This window comes from Podarcis melisellensis (genome assembly GCF_964234715.1).
Source record: "Podarcis melisellensis genome assembly, chromosome: 6".
Lineage (NCBI taxonomy): Eukaryota > Metazoa > Chordata > Lepidosauria > Squamata > Lacertidae > Podarcis > Podarcis melisellensis.
Window position 1 is genome coordinate 96272483 of NC_138538.1, and position 19082 is coordinate 96291564.

Here is a 19082-nt window from a genome sequence, read left to right on the forward strand (position 1 = left end):
CCCCTGCCTGCCTAACCGGGGGCTTTTAAATCGCCCCGGGACTGTCCGGGGCGATTTAAAAGCCCCCGGACGGCTTTTGAAGCCTCCCCCCGCCGCCCGGCTTCGGGGCATCGTCCCGATGCCGGGCGGTGGGGCAGGAACGCCTCCCCCCGCCGCCCGGCATCGTGGCATCGTCCCGATGCCGGGCGGTGGGGCAGGAACGCCTCCCCCAGCCGCCCGGCTTCGGGGCATCGTCCCGATGCCGGGCGGTGGGGCAGGAACGCCTCCCCCCGCCGCCCGGCATCGGGGCATCGTCCCGATGCCGGGCGGTGGGGCAGGAACGCCTCCCCCCGCCGCCCGGCATCGGGGCATCGTCCCGATGCCGGGCGGTGGGGCAGGAACGCCTCCCCCAGCCGCCCGGCATCGGAACGATGTCCCGAAGCCGGGCGGCCGGGCGGGAAAGCCTCCCCCCGCCGCCCGGCTTAGGGGCATCGTCCCGATGCCGGGCGGTGGGGCAGGAACGCCTCCCCCAGCCGCCCGGCATCGGAACGATGTCCCGAAGCCGGGCGGCCGGGCGGGAAAGCCTCCCCCCGCCGCCCGGCTTCGGGGCATCGTCCCGATGCCGGGAAGTGGGGCAGGAACGCCTCCCCCAGCCGCCCGGTTTCGGGGCATCGTCCCGATGCCGGGCGGTGGGGCAGGAACGCCTCCCCCCGCCGCCCGGCATCGGGGCATCGTCCCGATGCCGGGCGGTGGGGCAGGAACGCCTCCCCCAGCCGCCCGGCATCGAAACGATGTCCCGAAGCCGGGCGGCCGGGCGGGAAAGCCTCCCCCCGCCGCCCGGCTTCGGGGCATCGTCCCGATGCCGGGCGGTGGGGCAGGAACGCCTCCCCCAGCCGCCCGGCTTCGGGGCATCGTTCCGATGCCGGGCGGTGGGGCAGGAACGCCTCCCCCAGCCGCCCGGCATCGGAACGATGTCCCGAAGCCGGGCGGCCGGGCGAGAAAGCCTCCCCCCGCCGCCCGGCATCGGAACGATGTCCCGAAGCCGAGCGGCGGGGCGAGAAAGCCTTTGTCCCCCCTGCCTGCCTTCCCAGGGGCTTTTAAATCGCCCCGGACAGCGGAGAAGTCCTCCGCTGTCCCGGGCGATTTTAAAATGCCGCCCGCCAGAAGAGGTCGGGGGAAGGCGTTTTCCATAGGAACGCATTAATTGATTTTCAATGCATTCCTATGGAAAACCGTGCATCGCAAGACGAAAAACTCGCAAGACGAAGAGACTTGCGGAACAAATTAATTTCGTCTTGCGAGGCACCACTGTAGGGATTTTCATCTGGATCAGGCCCATATGTATGTTTCATTTAAATAAAAAAAATGTACATCAAAGAAACTAAGATTCTACAATAACAAAAGGTAAAATTTGCAATAATATAATTAAAAATACATTTATTTATTTATTATCATTTCTTTTTGCCTCTGCTAACCATGTGGGACATACAGACAGGGAGGGCTTGCTCTCAGTTGCTGAAAATGGGAGATAAAGTTTGCAGTGTATTCTCACTCAAAAAATTCTAGACCAGAACCATAGCTTCCATTGGGAGCACAGATACTTCTACAGCGACCAAAGACTCGCTCCTTCCTGGCAGCTTAGACTCCAGAAACAGGTGTTTTTCTTGGAGGAACAAGATGATATTTTCTTCCAGCCGGACTCTGAGGTCTTGAGGCATACAAAGTGGGGTTCTAGCACATCCTCACCCAAAGATCTGTAGTTTGAGGGCTGGGACGTCTTTACTTACACATCGTTGGAGACTTTGCCACATAGGGTGCAGAGTACAGTCTCTGTCTTGGAACTGAATTTCTGCAGAGAATCAAGGGGGGATACTGTCCTCTTCTGGAGTGAATTGCAGAGGCTATTATGGTCAACTCCAGAGTTTTGGAGGAGCAGAATGATTCTGTTCTTCTATAGGAGTTGGAATTCGATTTGTATGGAAATATTATTTGACAACTCTCATGGCTTTTGAGATTTCAGGAAACATTGCTCTTTTATTTAGACGGGTATCTTTGCAACCACAAGAGCTAAAAAGTTGCATATTTTCAAATGAAAGCTGCAGTTATTAGGAGCAGTGGACCAGAACGTTTTCTGCAAAATAATTTCCACTGTGGAAAACTGCCCATTACTAATTAATGGATACACTAAGCGGTTTGAAACTTGTAAATAACTTTATTAATATAAATATACATAAGAAATACCTATATATCTATTACATAGCACTTTGTGCATGCTAAAATTAGTATGTTAACAGTTTTCGGTGACTTCGTTGTTTTCTTCTGAACTTTAATGGCTGTCTTCACATGTAACACTAAGCTATGACTTAGCAGTATGAGAACGAACCATAAATTGCTTTCCCCACCCCTCTTCTAGCACAGCTGCAAAAAAGTTGGAAACTTCCACTTGTGTTTTAGATAAATCACAATTTAGTGTGCTGTCTCAACTTTAAGACTGTGATTCTTCTTAACTACCAGTTGTTGAAACAAGCCACTTTCATAAACAATGGTTTGATGTTTTCACCAGTTTGTATTACTGAGTTGCTTTCTCCTTTGGAGCATGTTGCTCAAATATAAAGGATTCTAGTCTTCAAATTTGGACAAAAATACACCCCCTCCGTGCTTTGTCATTGATATAAATCTAACAATTGTGGATTGTAGGCTTCAGCTTTAGATTCACTTGTAGAATGGATAATTGATTGTGTCTTAAATTTTAAACATTTTAAGTATTCTTTTTCAAAATGATATTCTGTCTTCAGGAGCCTTATAGCCGGCCTCCCCCTCAGCCTCATCCCAGTCTAGATGATTTGCACCGACGACGAAAGGAGATCATGGCCCAGCTAGAGGAAAGGAAGGTCATCTCCCCACCTCCTTTTGCACCATCACCAACTCTGCCTCACTCTTTACACACTGATGAGGTGAACATGTTTTTAAAATATAGCTGTTGAAAGAGGGCCAGATTTGATGAAGTGAACATGTGTGAGGGCCAACCAAAGTTGGATTGAAGTTGTTGACCTTTTCCAGGGATTTTACCTTTTCCCCCCAGGAAATAAACTACCATAGAAGCCAGATTAAACCAATCGGTGGGCCAGATTAGGCCCCCGAAATGGACTTTGGACATGCCTGGTAATGAACAATGTCTGTAAACTGACATGCAGGAAGAAAGGTGCATTTGAACCATGTCCTGCCAGAATCTCACTGCATCCAACAATGTGCATATATACATTGGCCAGAATAGTGTGGTCAGCATGTCAGATGAATGCTAAGAATTATCCACATAATCTGAGCCTATGCACTATTGGATTTTAAAGATGTGCAACCTATTTAAATGTTATGCCACATGTGGAGATTCAGTGGCTTGGGAAGCAGGATTGTGTGGGGAAGGAAGGCGTTCTCTCCCTTGCCCACCATCCTTCAGATGCAACATGTCTGAACTGGGCTAGAGACATAGTAGTAATAATAATAATAATAATTTTTTATTTATACCCCGCCCTCCCCAGCCAAGGCCGGGCTCAGAGCGGCTTACAAGCAATAATAAAAACAAGATGAATGATTACAACTTAAAAACAAAAATAAAATACAACATTAAAATAATGGAACATTAAAATATTAAAATGTAGCCTCATCGCAGGAGGAGAAGGAAAAGAAAGGGGGAAAAAAGGGAAAAAAAGAGAGGGAGGGAATCAAATTGGCTCCAAGCCAAAGGCCAGGCGGAACAACTCTGTCTTACAGGCCCTGCGGAAAGAAATCAGATCCTGCACGGCCCTGGTCTCATGAGGCAGAGCATTCCACCAGGCCGGAGCCAGAGTTGAAAAGGCCCTGGCTCTGGTTGAAGCCAATCTAACTTCCTTAGGGCCTGGGACCACTAGGGTGTTGTTATTTATGGACCTTGAGGCTCTCCGTGGGGCATACCAGGAGAGGCGGTCCCGTAGTAATGAGAGCTTCAGAGAAATACTGTGCCATCAGTTTCCCGTTTTAGAGCTGACTTCTAAATAGGCTGGTCCACTAGAATGGCCATCCAATTTTAGTGGCACATTGAGTGCACTCATTATATTTGAAGGTTTTTTGTATTAACAGCTATATTTCATGTTCCCATTAAATATTAGAATGGTGTTAACTAGGCTTGCTATGTTGGGCACATTTATTTACATTTTATGCAAATTTATGCAAGAAATACCATATGCAATGGCCAGACTGGAAGTGTCTGAACAATTTTAAAGCACTTTGTCTCAAGTGCTATTTTGGAGTCAATTCAGATGTTTAGTGGAGGCACATAGGATTTTTTAAATTTTAACTTTAGTACTATTGCAATAACTGAATGTTATTCTTCTCCTTCACTTACAAAGATGGACTTTGTTTTGTGTGTGTGTTTTTTTTTTGCAGTATATAGATGAAGATCTGAAGGTAGCTGGCAAATACAAAGGAAATGATTATAGCCAGTACTCTCCCTGGTCATGTGAAACCATTGGCTCCTACATTGGAACCAAAGATGCAAAACCCAAAGACACAGCAGCAGTGGGACTTGTTGAGATGGGGGTAAGTATGCAGAGAAGACCAAATGATCAGTGCCAGAGGGTGCTATTCAAACTGGACCTTGTACCAGAAGGGCAGATTATAATAAGTTGGCTTTAGCATGCAGTAAATCCTAGCTCTAGACTATTTGTTAAAAGGTGTGGACCACTTTTGGATCATTACTAGTGTTGCAGTGCAATTTTGGGTCCCTTTTTCTAATTATCAGAGCTCAGATAAGATATCATGCTCTAAAAACCATGGGCAAGAAGGCTTGCATATGGGTTGTCATGATATCTAAATTGACAGACATTGGTTTGCAGTTGACCAAGAGTACAGAATTGGAGACTGTACTCTGAAGAATATTTGCAACCATTGTTTGAATGGCTTGTAGATTCTGAGCTAGAGGCACCATGGAAATGAGAGTCAACTTAGGAAGCTGCGTGTGAAAAGAAGTGAAAATAGTACCAGGCAAGCATCTCTAAAGTATGGTTGGTTGGTTGGTTGGTTGGTTGGTTGGTTGGTTGGTTGGTCGGTTGAGCATTTGAAGACTCAAATCATTGTTAGTCTTTTTCTAAACTATGTTGTTGTCTGAATGGAGCTAGAAGTTAGTGTTATGGTTCTGAACCATGTGTCACAAGAGAACTGTTTGTGTGTTGTGAAAAATTAGTTTTGAATTAAAGACTTGTGTGAGAAAAAAGTATCTACTCAGAGAAGGCTGTTTGCTGTATTTCTATCTGATCCACTGCTCTAGCCTTGCCTCCTTCATCAACCTGTGTGTGCATGTTTAGCGCTGAGCCAAAACGCCCCCTTCCTGTCTTTCTGCCACTCCATTTGCACTCAAGTAAAATGAGGGCAGCATTTCAACATTTTTTATGGTGTGTGTGGTGGTGGTGGGGTTAACCAGGAGTGGAGAACAGGGTTGGATGTAGCCCAGACTGTGTTCTGCTCCTCTTGGAGATCCTCAGCTGTGTGAGAGTTGCTGCATTCTGGGAGGAAGGAGAATAGTGGCCTCCAACGGTATAACCTTTCAACAGAACAGCAGTATATAAATGTTTTAATTTGTCTTTGATAGTGGTTTGGGCAGCCACATTATAAAATATTATAGAATATTAAAATATTAAAGGGTCCAAGAGAAATCCTAGAAGGTGTTAATTTTTTTTTAAGTGTGTCTAGATTTTGAAAGAAATTTGTTGGAACAGAGTCTTTCTGCACATAAGCCCCACCCCCAGTTCCCTGTGAAATGATAATTTTATTCTTACTGAGAAGAGTCAGTCAAAATGGAGAATCTTGCTTATAATTCCCTACCCTTTTGGTTCACCCTCCAGAACGTGGATAGCAAGGGGATGCGAGACCAGCGTTTGGATTTGCAGAGGAGAGCAGCAGAGACTGGTGATGATGATCTTATTCCATTTGGAGATCGGCCTACGGTATCAAGGTTCGGTGCCATCTCACGTACATCTAAGACGATGTATCAGAACCCTGGCCCCATGCAAGCCATGGCAGTTCAAGGGGCATCTACAAAGCCAGGCAACATTTCAGGTATGCAGCGTACCCCTTTGGAGGCCTGCTTTCATCTACAGTAAACTTTCATCAGTCCCGAAGTGTAGAATTAGGAGTTGCTAATAGACACACAAATTTAGAATTTCCTGTAGGGGCTTCCTCCCTTCACCACAACCTTGGGAGACATTCCACAGCTAGTTGGTGTTTGTACCTGTGCTTCTTCAACTAAAGCCTGTATGCCATGTGGCAAACAGCTCAAAAAATGAGAAATCCAAAAACGGGTTTGTGAAATGCCATAGGGAGAGGCTTTTTAACAATTCTCAGTGAGCTGACCCTTGAGTGTGCCTGAAGTTCCTCCTTGAGTCCCAGTGCTTGTCTGCAGCATGAAGTAGGTGGGAGCTCAAGTTACACAGGGGCAGTTTGGGCAGAGAAGCAAATGGAGGCATTTGGTACATACATTGCACCAAGTGGATACATGGCCCTGCTGCACTGCCACTTATTCAGCATGCTCACTGTGGCAAACCTGTGAGCGAGCCTTTTGGTGACATACAAGCAAATTCTAAATGTTATGCATAAGTCAGCATGAAGATGATTCTTTCCTAGTAGGTAGATTTCTCGTAAGGTAGATTGCCTACGTAAGCAGTCTTCTCCCAGGCTAGAAGTAATGAGTTTTTTTGTTCCCTCTGCAGTCCTATCTTTCTCTTTTGAAAGCTGGAATGGGTATTTTAAAGGTCTCCAACATTCTCTGTGGTGTTGTTCAACTGCTGTTTGTTCTTTTCCTCCATTCCCATCCCAGCCACCAAACATTTTATGGTGGCTGTTTTAAATGGAGAGGAAAATATGACCCAGGTCTGTCAGTATTTTTGCAGACTTTCTTCAACATACATTTTTTTCACAAAAGCAAAGAAAAATCAGTTACTATTACATACATTGCCTTAGCAACTGTGCAACTTCATCTTCTCTGCCATTAATATGTCATTTGAATCAGCACTTTTTAATAGACCTTTCCAATTGCTTTGTAGATTACAGCCCTTATGAAACACACAGTGCATGGGGAGGTTCGCCATATTCACCCCATCAAAACATACCTTCTTCTCAGGGACGCCCTAGTGACAGGTAAGAGTGTCCAAACCTGCTGTGTTTAGGTGAACATACTATACAGGTTTTTTGTTTTTCCTAACGCCTTGAAAAGAGAGAACTGAAACATTTGCTTCTTTTTCAAATAAATTCTCTGTCCTCAAAGGGAGAGATTGTCTATGACAGACGTGGCTGGCCATGGGAAGCCTTTGCCTTCATCTGAGAGGGAACAGCAGCTTCGACTTGAACTGCAGCAGCTAAACCATCAGATTAGCCAGCAGACACGAGGACTGGAGGTGGGTGCTTGTATCCCCAGTCTTTTTGCAGTAAGGGACTTGAGAAACTGTGTGTGTGTGTGTGTGTGTGTGTGTGTGAGAGAGAGAGAGAGAGAGAGAGAGAGAGAGAGAGAGAGAGAGAGAGAGCGCGAGCCCAGTGGGAATATAATTTATTTTCCTCTAATTCTGTTATATATGTTTTCATAACGTTTAGGAATTTCAAGTATGGTCAAAAGTTACAGAAGATGCTGGCACCAATACTGCCGTTGCCTAAAGACTTCCGATTTTGTATTCTTTTATATTCCCCCCCCCCTCTCTCACACACACACTATTGTTGTATTTTTCTGGTCTTCAAAGTAGTGGTATATTGGATAATGAGCTTCCTATATATATTTTTTGTTGGCCTTATCTTCCCAAATTGTCTAAGGCTGAACAATGGTTATACACAATTTATTGAAAAGCCATCTTGTATATCTTACAGTTGAATTGATTTCTTAGGGTGAAAATTTATGTTTCTGACAACACCACCAATGAACACTAATGATAACTGTAGCTCATAGTCATCCCAGAATAGAAGTGTTATTGCAAAGTAAACCAGTGAGAGATCGTGGCTGCCTATTTGGGGGTTTACAGCTACCTCAATTCAGGTTTTCTGCGGTGGCAATCACAAGCTGTCTTCAGGTGGTTTTTATGAACTTGGTAGTTCCCTGAACAGAAATGATAGATGCAAGATCAGGGTGGATTTGATTTAAATCAAATCCATTTAAATTTCTAGTCAGTAAGACTTGATTTTAATCATTTTTTAACAGAAAGACTCATTCTTGCTGGTATAATCCTAATATTTACAACCAGATGAAGGTTTCATTTTTGGAATAATTAATTTTCAGAGTAGTTTTTACAGTTCTATCAAAAATTACTGATTTGGTTATACTATTAGAAATACAAAGAGAGGTAATTATGAAATTGTTGTTTATATTTGGACAACTTTTCTGCTGTATTTTATTGGAAGGAGAAAAATAATAATTTCTTAATAACAATTTTAAAAAGTTATTTAACTAAAACAATAATATTATAGCATATGTATCCATGTTTGTGAACTGATGTGGTTAAACAATTTAAAAAAACCTTAGACTGAGTTATAGCACACATGAAAAACTTAAAACAAATCCTTATTTCCTGATGAATAGCATTTGTACTGTAATGTAACTTAAATAGAAAACTATCTTTAAAAAGATTTTTTCTCCAAAAGCATTTTATTTTAAAAATCTAAATCAAAAAATCTGATTTAAATTTTTTTTAAAAACCATTAAAAAAAAGCATTGGTTTTTATCCACCGTGTGCAAGATGCATTTGTTGGCAATATTGTGCTCTTGTTCAAGAACAAAAGACAAATAGGTGCTTACTTTTGGCATGCATGCCTTCGCTGATGGTGCAATGGAGGAGTATTGGATGGTTTGAAAATACCCACATGACTGTTACTCTCTATTGTTATTGTTGTCTTAATTACCTAATGTTGCACTAGATAATATGCAAGTTAAAAACGAAGACCAAAGATACTTGTAACTGTTTTGTGACAGACATTTCTGAAATATTGCTTCAGTGCCAAGACTTTTAAGATGAAATCATTCAAACACATTTTCATATACGTATATAATTCAATTCTTAATTTCAGATGTCATTTAGATACCAACATGCTTATATTTTATTTATTCAGCTAGGTCCAAATCAGTGCAAATTAGGCAGAAATAATTTGTTTTAGAACAGTGGTCTAGGAGCAACTCGTTCAACATTGAATGATTTGCTGCAGGCTCCTGTGCGCTGCTAAGTAACATGGAGCATGTTCTAGGATGCAGTCAGCTGATTACCAAGCCTATTTAGCCTCACTGCTGCCCTTTATGAACACTTCTTAGATTATGAGCACCACTCCTGCAACTACAGATTGCAAGGGAAGATCACTGGTGATCGGGAAACTATATTTTAAGGAAGCTTAACTGCCATCACCTCCTTCTCATTAAGTAACCTCTAGTAAGTTTCCAAGAAATCACAGAAAGCCACTGCTTCAAAACCAGGATGTGGGGTGAGTGGGGTATCAGGACTATAGTCAGATGTTGGTTTCAGCTCCACCACAGCACCAGCATGTGGTAAACTTGATTACAGACAATCAGTGAGACGCCTTGAGCAAGGTGGCCAATCCCTGCACATGCCAGATTTTTTCACAAAGTTTAAACAGGAGACACAACCATGCTTCTCTTTCAGTCACGCAGTGAAATCTGTGGACTGTAGGGACAGAACAGAGAAAAGAACAACATCAGATTACCTTTTAGGATTTGCTACCTCAAGAAGGAGTGATGGCATCTAGCTTGGATAGCTTCACAAAGAACTTGCTAATAACTGTGACAGTTAAATGGAACCTCTGTGTTCCAAGTATATATCTGAATTTTGGGGGGAAACAGCAGGATGTTGCTCGCTATCTTTTCTCACTTGTGAGCATTCCAGATGCTCCTGGCTGCCTCCTCCCAGAAAGAGAGTGCTGAACTAAATGAACCCTTGGCCTGATTCAGCAATGAACGTCTTACGTCAGTGCTGTTTGCTCTTGTCTCACATCTTCCTTAGAGCATGGAGCCAGGCGTCGCCACCTATGCTACAAGCTGAAATGAAAGATTGTTCACAAAGCTTGGGGAAAAGGGCTGCATGTTTCACAAACTGTATTTCTGATTTAAGATTATCTTCATGTATATGTAAAACATTCTTGGGAGTAATGACCAATTTGTGTATTTCACATGAGAGGAAGGAAGGTTGGGTTTTGGGAACCAAACAGTACTCCTGAAGTTTGGCCTCATCCTCATGTCTGCATGGTGTTCTTCCTGTGCTCAGTTGTGTGTGTGCTTCGCTTTATGCATTTAGGCTGTTAGTAACAGGCTGCTGTTGCAGAGGGAGGCGACCCCCTTGGCAGGCCAGCCACAGCCCCCACCGCCACCTCCTAAGTGGCCTGGAATGATCTCAAGTGAACAGCTGAGCTTGGAGCTGCACCAGGTGGAGAGGGAGATCGGGAAGAGAACCCGGGAGCTGAGCATGGTGAGTGTTTTGTAGGGTGAGCAGAGGAGACTGAAAAAGAAACTGCTGGTGCTTCTTCACACAAAGGTGTTATTCTAGATAACAGCTGCCAGAGTTAACTCTTCTTATTTTTGAGACTACAGTGATTTTAAATATTCTGACTTCTGTAGCTTTTCAGGCTTTGTTTTCCTTTATCATATTTTATATAGTGTTAGAGTGCCAGGGTAATTGAAAGACTCACCCCCGCCCCCCTTGGCAAGTGAATGAGGAGATAACAAGGCTTTCAAGTGGTACTACTATTTGGGACAGATTAGCATAGAATGGAGAATGAGGAAAGTAATCAAGCAGAGGGCAGGTACTCTTTCCTTGGTGGGTATTCCTATCTCACACTAGCAGTTTAAATAGTAATATTACTTTGCATGATTGCATGTGTTTCTAATTGAAAGCTAAAGGCTGCATTTCAGCGGACTAAATATCTTTTTGTTAATTCTTATTGTGTGATACAAGTTGAAAACATGCAGTCAGAAGTAAGCACCAATCCATCAGATTGCGGCCATGTCACCTGACAGATCAGGGATATGAGCCCAGGTCTCCCCAGCCAAATTCCATATGCTGACAAATACACCACCTTTGCCAGCTCACTATTATATAATTGTCAGCTGATCCCTATAAAATTTATCATAAAATGGATCACCATGGTTACATATTTAGACTCTCCTAGGGAACATGGCCAGAAGATCTCATGATGAGCTTCTGCAGTTCAAAACTGTACCACTGCATGCACTGTGTTGCAGCCTGGGCACAACACCTGTTAGCTGGCATTTGGAAATGGGGCCGTGGTTTTCAAGCCTGTGGTGATAGAATGCTTTAGCCTTTGCTGCTTGATACATGTGCTTTTGTGTATCCTGAACAAATGGATAGGGCAGATATGTCTCAGATGTTCGCTTGCCCTGCGGCTTTTGTGTCAGTTGGTCTGTGCAGTGGTTTTACAATTTTCCTATTCCTCATCTGTGAAACAAGCATAGAAAACATCTTACCTACATTTAGTGAACTGTAGGTATTCCTATTCTTTCCCTAGGAGAGTCAGTCTTCATTGGAAGTGAAAAGCAAAGTGAGTGCCAGTAAGCAGACAGAAAATGGACAGCAAAGCAAGGTACCAGCTGAGGATGTTGCACTTACATTCAGGTAATAGCACTGGTCTTCAAGTGGTGGGTCATAGCCTGATCCAAGGTGGGTCACAACAGGACCACTATCACCATGCAAATATATGCAGTCACAGAGCACACAGTAGCCTGTCAAACTTATTTTGCCTAGTTACCACCTCTGTCTATGCTCTGCTTTGAGCCAGTGTGGTGTAGTGGTTAAGAGCAGTGGACTCGTAATCTGGTGAACTGGGTTCGCATCTCCGCTCCTCCACATGCAGCTGCTGGGTGACCTTGGGCTAGTCACACTTCTCTGAAGTCTCTCAGCCTCACTCATCTCACAGAGTATGTGTTTTGGAGGAGGAAGGGAAAGGAGAATGTTAGCCGCTTTGAGACTCCATAGGGAGTGATAAAGCAGGGTATCAAATCCAAACTCTTCTTCTTCTTCTTCTAGTGGCTGTAACATATTACACTATTGGGGTTCTGCTCCCTAAATGGAGATGGAAGGTCCAAACAGATGCAACTTAACAAGGCAGATTAAAGATATTAAAATAAACATGGCTGTCAGGGGTTCAGAAGGAGAGACACAGGAGGGGGAGCAAATGGAGAGTGAGGAGGAAGAGGACGAAGGGGGTGCAGGCAGTGACAGTTACCAGAGTCGTGACTCAAGCCTCTCTAGCGAATCGGAGGACTCACAGAAGGGAGCACCGATGGCCAGAGCGAGGGAGGTTCCAGGGGAGAAACCTCAGGAGGGAGGGGCCAGCGGGGAGTCCCTGAGCAGCAGCTGGAAATCGGGATCAGCTTCCCCACCTGAGCGCAGTGGGGAGGGGGAGTCCCAGGAGTCGGGACCAGTGTTCTTGCCACCGGCGGGAGGAGAGGAGGCAGGGTTGGCCACGCCCACATCCGGAAGCGGGGAAACGGTCAGAAGGAAGGTTACCGGCTGGGCGCGCGCGCCAAGTTCAAATGTACAGGCGAGCGGCACAGCAGGGAGTCCGGACAGGGAGCCAGGTCCTAAAGCCCGCCGGAAGGAAGGGTGGAGCTCAGGGGGGTCAGCGTCAGAGGAATCGAGGAAAGAGATAACCCCTGAGGGCAGAAGGACCCAGCGTAGGAAGGAGCAGCGTAGGAGGTGGAGCAAAGCGAGAATCTTAAAGTGGTGTGGCTTTAGCAGCGAGTCAGAGGGGACTTAGCCGATCTAGCGTCAAGACGTGGGGTCTGCGCGCCCAGAGCTTGGAAATGGAAACTAAACTTCAATAAAGACTTTTGTATATAAGATCCACTGGGCGTTGGTCCTCTGTGAGCTGGGACCTAGCGGCAGTCCCTGACAGTAAGTCCCCTCTCTGACCTTTTCCACCAATCTTGCAACCTTGTGGCGTGTGGGAAAGCAGCGGAGGGTGAAGATTGGTGCTTCGCTAGCTCACAAAAACCGGGAAAATGACTACCGAAGAGAAGATAGCGAGTTTGCAAAACGCAGTGACGCAACTGACTGCAGAAATTGCGGCATCCAGAAAGAGTGAACTGGAAGCAGCTGCTGCCTGCCAGGATCTGCGAACCAGGTTAGATGTGCTAACTGCACAGAGGCTACCGGTCACCAGACCAGAAGGGATTGGGCTGGGGAACAGAGGAGGGAGCCTGGTGTCTCACTTCAATGGGGACCTGCAGGAGTATCCTAACTTTAGAGCAGATTTAAAATATGCACTGCAGCTGCTTGACAAAGACTTTAAGAATGAGGAGGAAAGAGTGGCATTTATCATTTCGCATTTACGGGGGGAGGCGAAATCGTGGCTGCGCAATCTCTGGAGAGACAAGGATCCAGCCCTCCAAAACGCAGTTGCCTTCATTAAAGTGATGGATGCGTGTTTTTTGTCTGAGATTGATGTGGATATCGCTAGGAAACAGATTCACGGACTAAGACAAGGCAGAGCCACTGTGAGGCAATACCATTCGCGTTTCTTCGCTTTGGTGAATGCATTAGCGTGGGAGAAGGAATCGTCTCCTGTCAGAGATCTTTTCTGGGAGGGGCTGAGCGGACCTGTGAAAGATGAGATTGCCAGGGGTGAGAGACCCCAAACCACCAAGGACGTTGTGGAACGGGCGCTCACCATTGGGGTTCGCCTGGAAGGACGTCCTTGGAGCCAGGAGGAAGGGCATTTGGGACGCACGCCGGCAAGAGCACCGCCTCCCTTCCCCAAGGAGGCGGCGCGCGCTCGATCCATGCCTCCACTGGGAGGGGGAGAGGAGCCGATGGAGCTTGGTGGTGCTAAGGCTCAGCATACAGCAGGAGCCCTAGCGCCGGGAGCAGCCAAGATGAAGCCTCCTAGAGGAACCAGGAAATGCTACATCTGCGACAGTGCTCAGCACATGGCGAAAGAGTGTCCCCAGAGGTTTCACAAGCACAGTGCAGCCGCGGTGACAGTAACAAATGCAGTTCAGCAGAGTGAATCACAGCAGGGAAACTCCACTGTCTGGCTGGAAATGGGATCACTGGGGACCAGCCAGACAAGTCAGTGAAGCAATCCCCAGTACTCTTACAGCCCACCGACCCCCTCCCACCCAAACCAGTAGTGCAGCTCACCGCATCTATCCAACTCCCCAATGGGCTCCCTGTGGAACTTCCCATTACCATTGACTCAGGGAGCAATGCAGATTTTATAGACATGCAGTTCCTCCAGCAACATGGCATAGCCCTTTTGCCAGCGACGGTACCTCTGAAAGTCGTCACGGTGGACGGCAGGGAGCTACTGGGAGGGCAAGTGCTGCAGCAGACGCCGCCAATGGTGATGCGCATTGGAAATCACCGCGAAGTCATCAGCTTCAACGTCACCCGCCTGTCAGACACGCCCATAGTGTTGGGAATGAGTTGGCTGGATAGGCACAGCCCAGCATTAGCTTGGTACCAGCGGCAACTGACCTTCGGCTCCTCTTACTGCGCAGAACACTGCATCCTGGCGGATTTGGAAGATGAGGGGCACGAGGATGGACCACATCTGAACTTGGGAGTGTTGCAAGCGGTGCCTAACAAGTACAAGGAGTTTTTGGAGGTCTTCTGCGAGAAGGAAGCAGACAAGCTGCCTCCCCACAGGCCCTACGACTGCAAGATCGACCTCCTGCCGGGGGCGACACTCCCGACGGGGAAACTGTATTCCATGTCTGAGGATGAATTGCAAGAGCTCAGGGAGTTCATAGATCACAACCTGAAGCGTGGATTCATCCGGGAGTCCAAAGCGGCCGGGGGCAGTCCTGTGTTCTTTGTAAAGAAGCGGGACACGCCCCAGAAGAGGCTGGTCGTGGACTTTCGCTTTTTGAACCAGAGGACCAAGCCTTCGGCCTTCCCTATGCCCAAGATCGATGACCTGCTGGCGACAGTGAGGAAGGGTCGCATCTTTACCAAGTTGGACCTGCGCGGAGCGTACAATCTCATTCGCGTGCGGGAAGGCGACGAATGGAAAATGACCATGTTTACGCCGCTGGGCACTTATGAATATAGAGTTATGCCTTTTGGATTAAAAAATGGTTCCCACTGCTTTCAAGCCTTCATGCATCATGTCTTGGCGGGTCTTCTCTACAAGAAGTGCGTCTGCTTCCTGGACGACATCCTGATCTTCTCGGAATCGCCAGAGGCACATGAAAGAGATGTCAGGGAAGTTCTGCAGAGGCTGCGGGAGCACAGGCTGTACGCCAAGCTGGAGAAGTGCCAGTTCGACCAGACAGAGGTGGATTTCTTGGGCTACAAACTGTCCGACAAGGGACTGGCCATGGACAGTGCCAAGGTACGTGCAGTACTGGACTGGAAGAGCCCACGCAATAGGAAGGAAGTACAGAGGTTTGTCGGTTTTGCCAACTTTTATCGTAAGTTCATCAAGGGTTTCGCCATGCAGACAGCGGCCATCACTGACACCCTCAGTTCCAAAAAGAAGAGGTTCATCTGGACGGAGCAGGCGGAGCAGTCCTTTCAGAAGCTCAAGCAGCTCTTCGCTTCCGAGGAGAACCTACTACACGTAAATCCCAGCAGGCCCATGAGAGTGGAGACGGACGCCTCAGACAGGGCCGTGGGAGCCGTTCTGTTGCAGCAAGACCACCAGGGGGACTGGAGGCCGTGCGCTTTCTACTCAAGGAAACTTAGCAAAGCGGAGCAAAACTACACCATCTGGGACAGGGAGTTGTTGGCCATACATGCAGCCTTCAAGGCGTGGCGGCACTTCCTCGTCGGAGCCAAGCACACGGTGCAGGTCCGCACAGACCATAAGAACTTGGAGTACTGGCGCACGGCGAGGTTCCTGAACCAGCGACACATCCGCTGGGCAGAGTTCTTTGCAGATTTCGACTTCAGAATTGAGTACATCCCAGGAAACAGCAACGTCTTGGCGGACGCGCTGTCCAGGAAACCGCAGTATCTGGAGGCAGAGGCACCGGCGGCGGCCAAGCACATTTTCACGCCACAGGCGTGGGCTTGCGCGTCGGCCACGGTGGACCTGGACGTGGTGCGCCGCGCGCTACAGACAGACTCTTTCGCCCGAGCCAAGATGGAGGAGGTGTGCAGCGGCAAGGCGAAGGGCGACGAATTCCAAGTGCGAGACGGCCTGCTCCTACACAAGGGAGTCCTCTACGTACCAGGAGACAGCCTCCGCGCTAAGGTCCTGCAACAGCTGCACGACGCGCCCAGCGCGGGGCACTTTGGCAAGGAGAAGACGGTGGACTTAGTGGCCAGAGACTTTTGGTGGCCCAAGATGCGGGGAGATGTCGCGGATTACGTCAATAGGTGCGACACCTGCCAAAGGGCCAAGCCTGTGCACCAGCCGCCGGCGGGCCTGTTGGAACCGCTGCAGACACCGTTCGAACCGTGGGAGAGGGTGGCTCTGGACTTTGTCACGGATCTGCCCAGTTCGAGGGGCAAGACGGCAGTGCTCGTGGTAGTAGACCTGTTCACCAAGATGGCCCACTTCATTCCTTGCGCGAAGGTGGCCACGGCCGAGCAGACCGCTAAACTGTTTATAGACCACGTGTTCAAGGTGCATGGCCTACCACGATCCATTTTGTCAGACAGGGGGCGCCAGTTCATCTCCAACTTCTGGCAGAAGCTGATGGGTTTCCTGAACGTCAAGGTCAGCCTGGCGTCGGCGAGACACCCGCAGACTAACGGGCAGGCGGAGAGGGTCAACGCCATCATGCAGCAGTACCTGAGATGCTACGCGAACCAGCAGCCCTCGACCTGGGTGGACTATCTACCGTTGGCCGAGTTTGCCTACAACAACACGAAGCACGGATCCACGGGGGTGACACCGTTTTTCGCCAACAACGGGCGGCATCCCAGAACCTTCCCGGGTTTGGACACAGTGAGGGAGGGGGAGCCGCAGGGAGCAGAGGCCGTGGCAGCAGAGTTGCAGGAGATCCACGAGCAGCTCAGGAGGCAGTTAGAGATGGCGAAACAGGCGTACAAAGTGCAGGCAGACCGACACAGGAGGGTTGGGGAAGACATCCAGGTGGGAGACTGGGTCTGGTTAGCAGCCCAGGCAGTTCCGGCCAGATCGTTGGCCAAGAAGAAGCTCGGGCACAAGCAGCTAGGGCCTTACCAAGTAGAGGCGCAGATCAACCCAGTGGCCTTCCGGTTGACGCTCCCGGAGGGGTCCAGAATGCACCCGGTCTTTCATAGATCAGTGCTCACACCCTACAGAGAGCCCCACAGGTTTCAGGCACCAGGGACGGCGCCAGACCCGTTCAGGGAAGCGCCCAAGAAAGGGGGGTCGCCGAGAGGGGAGCCACTTAATGAAGCAACAGAGATTTTGGACTCAAGGTGGGGGGAGGACGGGATTGAATATCTTCTCGCCACAGAGGACACCCCGGCCAGCGCCAACAGGTGGGTGCCGGATTACGCAGTGCAGGAGCAGTTGCTCAAGGAAGAATTCCACACACTTTTCCCGCACAAGCCTATGCCGGCGGGCTTTTTCGAGGATTGTCTGTTCACACCCACACTCTCGGCCAGCACTTTCCGGGGTTTCTCGTCAGCTGAGGACTCGGCTCAGGGAGGCAGCTCCCCGGAGGGATCGCTCTCAGGTTTTGGCACGGGGGGATCTTATTGGTGGGAAGACCAGCCCGAAGTGGGTTGGCGCAGAGACGTGCCGAAGGGTCCCTGGGAAGTGGATCCTCTTCAGGCGACAGGGGGAGGGGGGCCCTTGGGTGATTTGGGGGCGGCATCAGATTTTGAGCACGCCGCGCAGGAGATGGAAGCGGAGGAGATCGCCGTCGACGAGCCCATGGGGGACTTCCCGGACTTATCCCGATGGTTGCATGCCTCAGGGGACGAGCTGTATCCCGGACTCACCCCCACAGAACGGGAGCACCCGGAACCCGCACCGGAAGAGGGGGGGGGAAGGGGGGGCTTCGAGGGGGGGATGGATGTCAGGGGTTCAGAAGGAGAGACACAGGAGGGGGAGCAAATGGAGAGTGAGGAGGAAGAGGACGAAGGGGGTGCAGGCAGTGACAGTTACCAGAGTCGTGACTCAAGCCTCTCTAGCGAATCGGAGGACTCACAGAAGGGAGCACCGATGGCCAGAGCGAGGGAGGTTCCAGGGGAGAAACCTCAGGAGGGAGGGGCCAGCGGGGAGTCCCTGAGCAGCAGCTGGAAATCGGGACCAGCTTCCCCACCTGAGCGCAGTGGGGAGGGGGAGTCCCAGGAGTCGGGACCAGTGTTCTTGCCACCGGCGGGAGGAGAGGAGGCAGGGTTGGCCACGCCCACATCCGGAAGCGGGGAAACGGTCAGAAGGAAGGTTACCGGCTGGGCGCGCGCGCCAAGTTCAAATGTACAGGCGAGCGGCACAGCAGGGAGTCCGGACAGGGAGCCAGGTCCTAAAGCCCGCCGGAAGGAAGGGTGGAGCTCAGGGGGGTCAGCGTCAGAGGAATCGAGGAAAGAGATAACCCCTGAGGGCAGAAGGACCCAGCGTAGGAAGGAGCAGCGTAGGAGGTGGAGCAAAGCGAGAATCTTAAAGTGGTGTGGCTTTAGCAGCGAGTCAGAGGGGACTTAGCCGATCTAGCGTCAAGACGTGGGGTCTGCGCGCCCAGAGCTTGGAAATGGAAACTAAACTTCAATAAAGACTTTTGTATATAAGATCCACTGGGCGTTGGTCCTCTGTGAGCTGGGACCTAGCGGCAGTCCCTGACAATGGCAATATATTCTCTTTTCTTGTTACAGATAGGTAGCCGTGTTGGTCTGCCATAGTCAAAACAAAATAAAAAAATTCCTTCCAGTAGCACCTTAAAAGACCAACTAAGTTAGTTCTTGGTATGAGCTTTCGTGTGCATGCACACTTCCTTCAGTGTATCTGAAGAAGTGTGCATGCACACGAAAGCTCATACCAAGAACTAACTTAGTTGGTCTTTAAGGTGCTACTGGAAGGAATTTTTTAATTTTCTTTTTCTTGTGTGTTCCATTTATTATTGTTTTATGTCTAAACATAGAAATGCATTCTAAAGTACAATCGTACCTTGGTTGCCTTATGACTCAAACGTTTTGGCT

The 19082-nt window shown here is 48.6% G+C and overlaps 1 protein-coding gene and 1 long non-coding RNA gene across 7 annotated transcripts in view; one reads left to right on the forward strand and one right to left on the reverse strand.

Annotated features, from left to right (window-relative positions):
* The window catches only part of RC3H1 (ring finger and CCCH-type domains 1), a 54678-nt gene that overhangs the window by 25564 nt on the left and 10032 nt on the right, over positions 1-19082 (forward strand). For 2 of the 6 annotated variants that reach the window (XM_081915048.1, XM_081915049.1), the window contains exons 12-18: positions 2775-2933; positions 4399-4551; positions 5853-6066; positions 7050-7143; positions 7271-7400; positions 10311-10454; positions 11512-11618. In XM_081915048.1, the coding sequence (XP_081771174.1) occupies positions 2775-2933; positions 4399-4551; positions 5853-6066; positions 7050-7143; positions 7271-7400; positions 10311-10454; positions 11512-11618 (1001 nt within the window). Of the gene's footprint in view, positions 1-2774; positions 2934-4398; positions 4552-5852; positions 6067-7049; positions 7144-7270; positions 7401-10283; positions 10455-11511; positions 11619-19082 lie in introns of all 6 variants that reach the window. The other 4 variants (XM_081915046.1, XM_081915047.1, XM_081915050.1 and 1 more) reach the window with 2 other exon arrangements.
* LOC309372040 lies at positions 8690-11551 on the reverse strand. Its single transcript, XR_014169390.1, has 2 exons — positions 11471-11551; positions 8690-9656 (listed from the first exon to the last, which is right to left on the reverse strand). It is a non-coding gene; the product is annotated as an uncharacterized lncRNA (long non-coding RNA).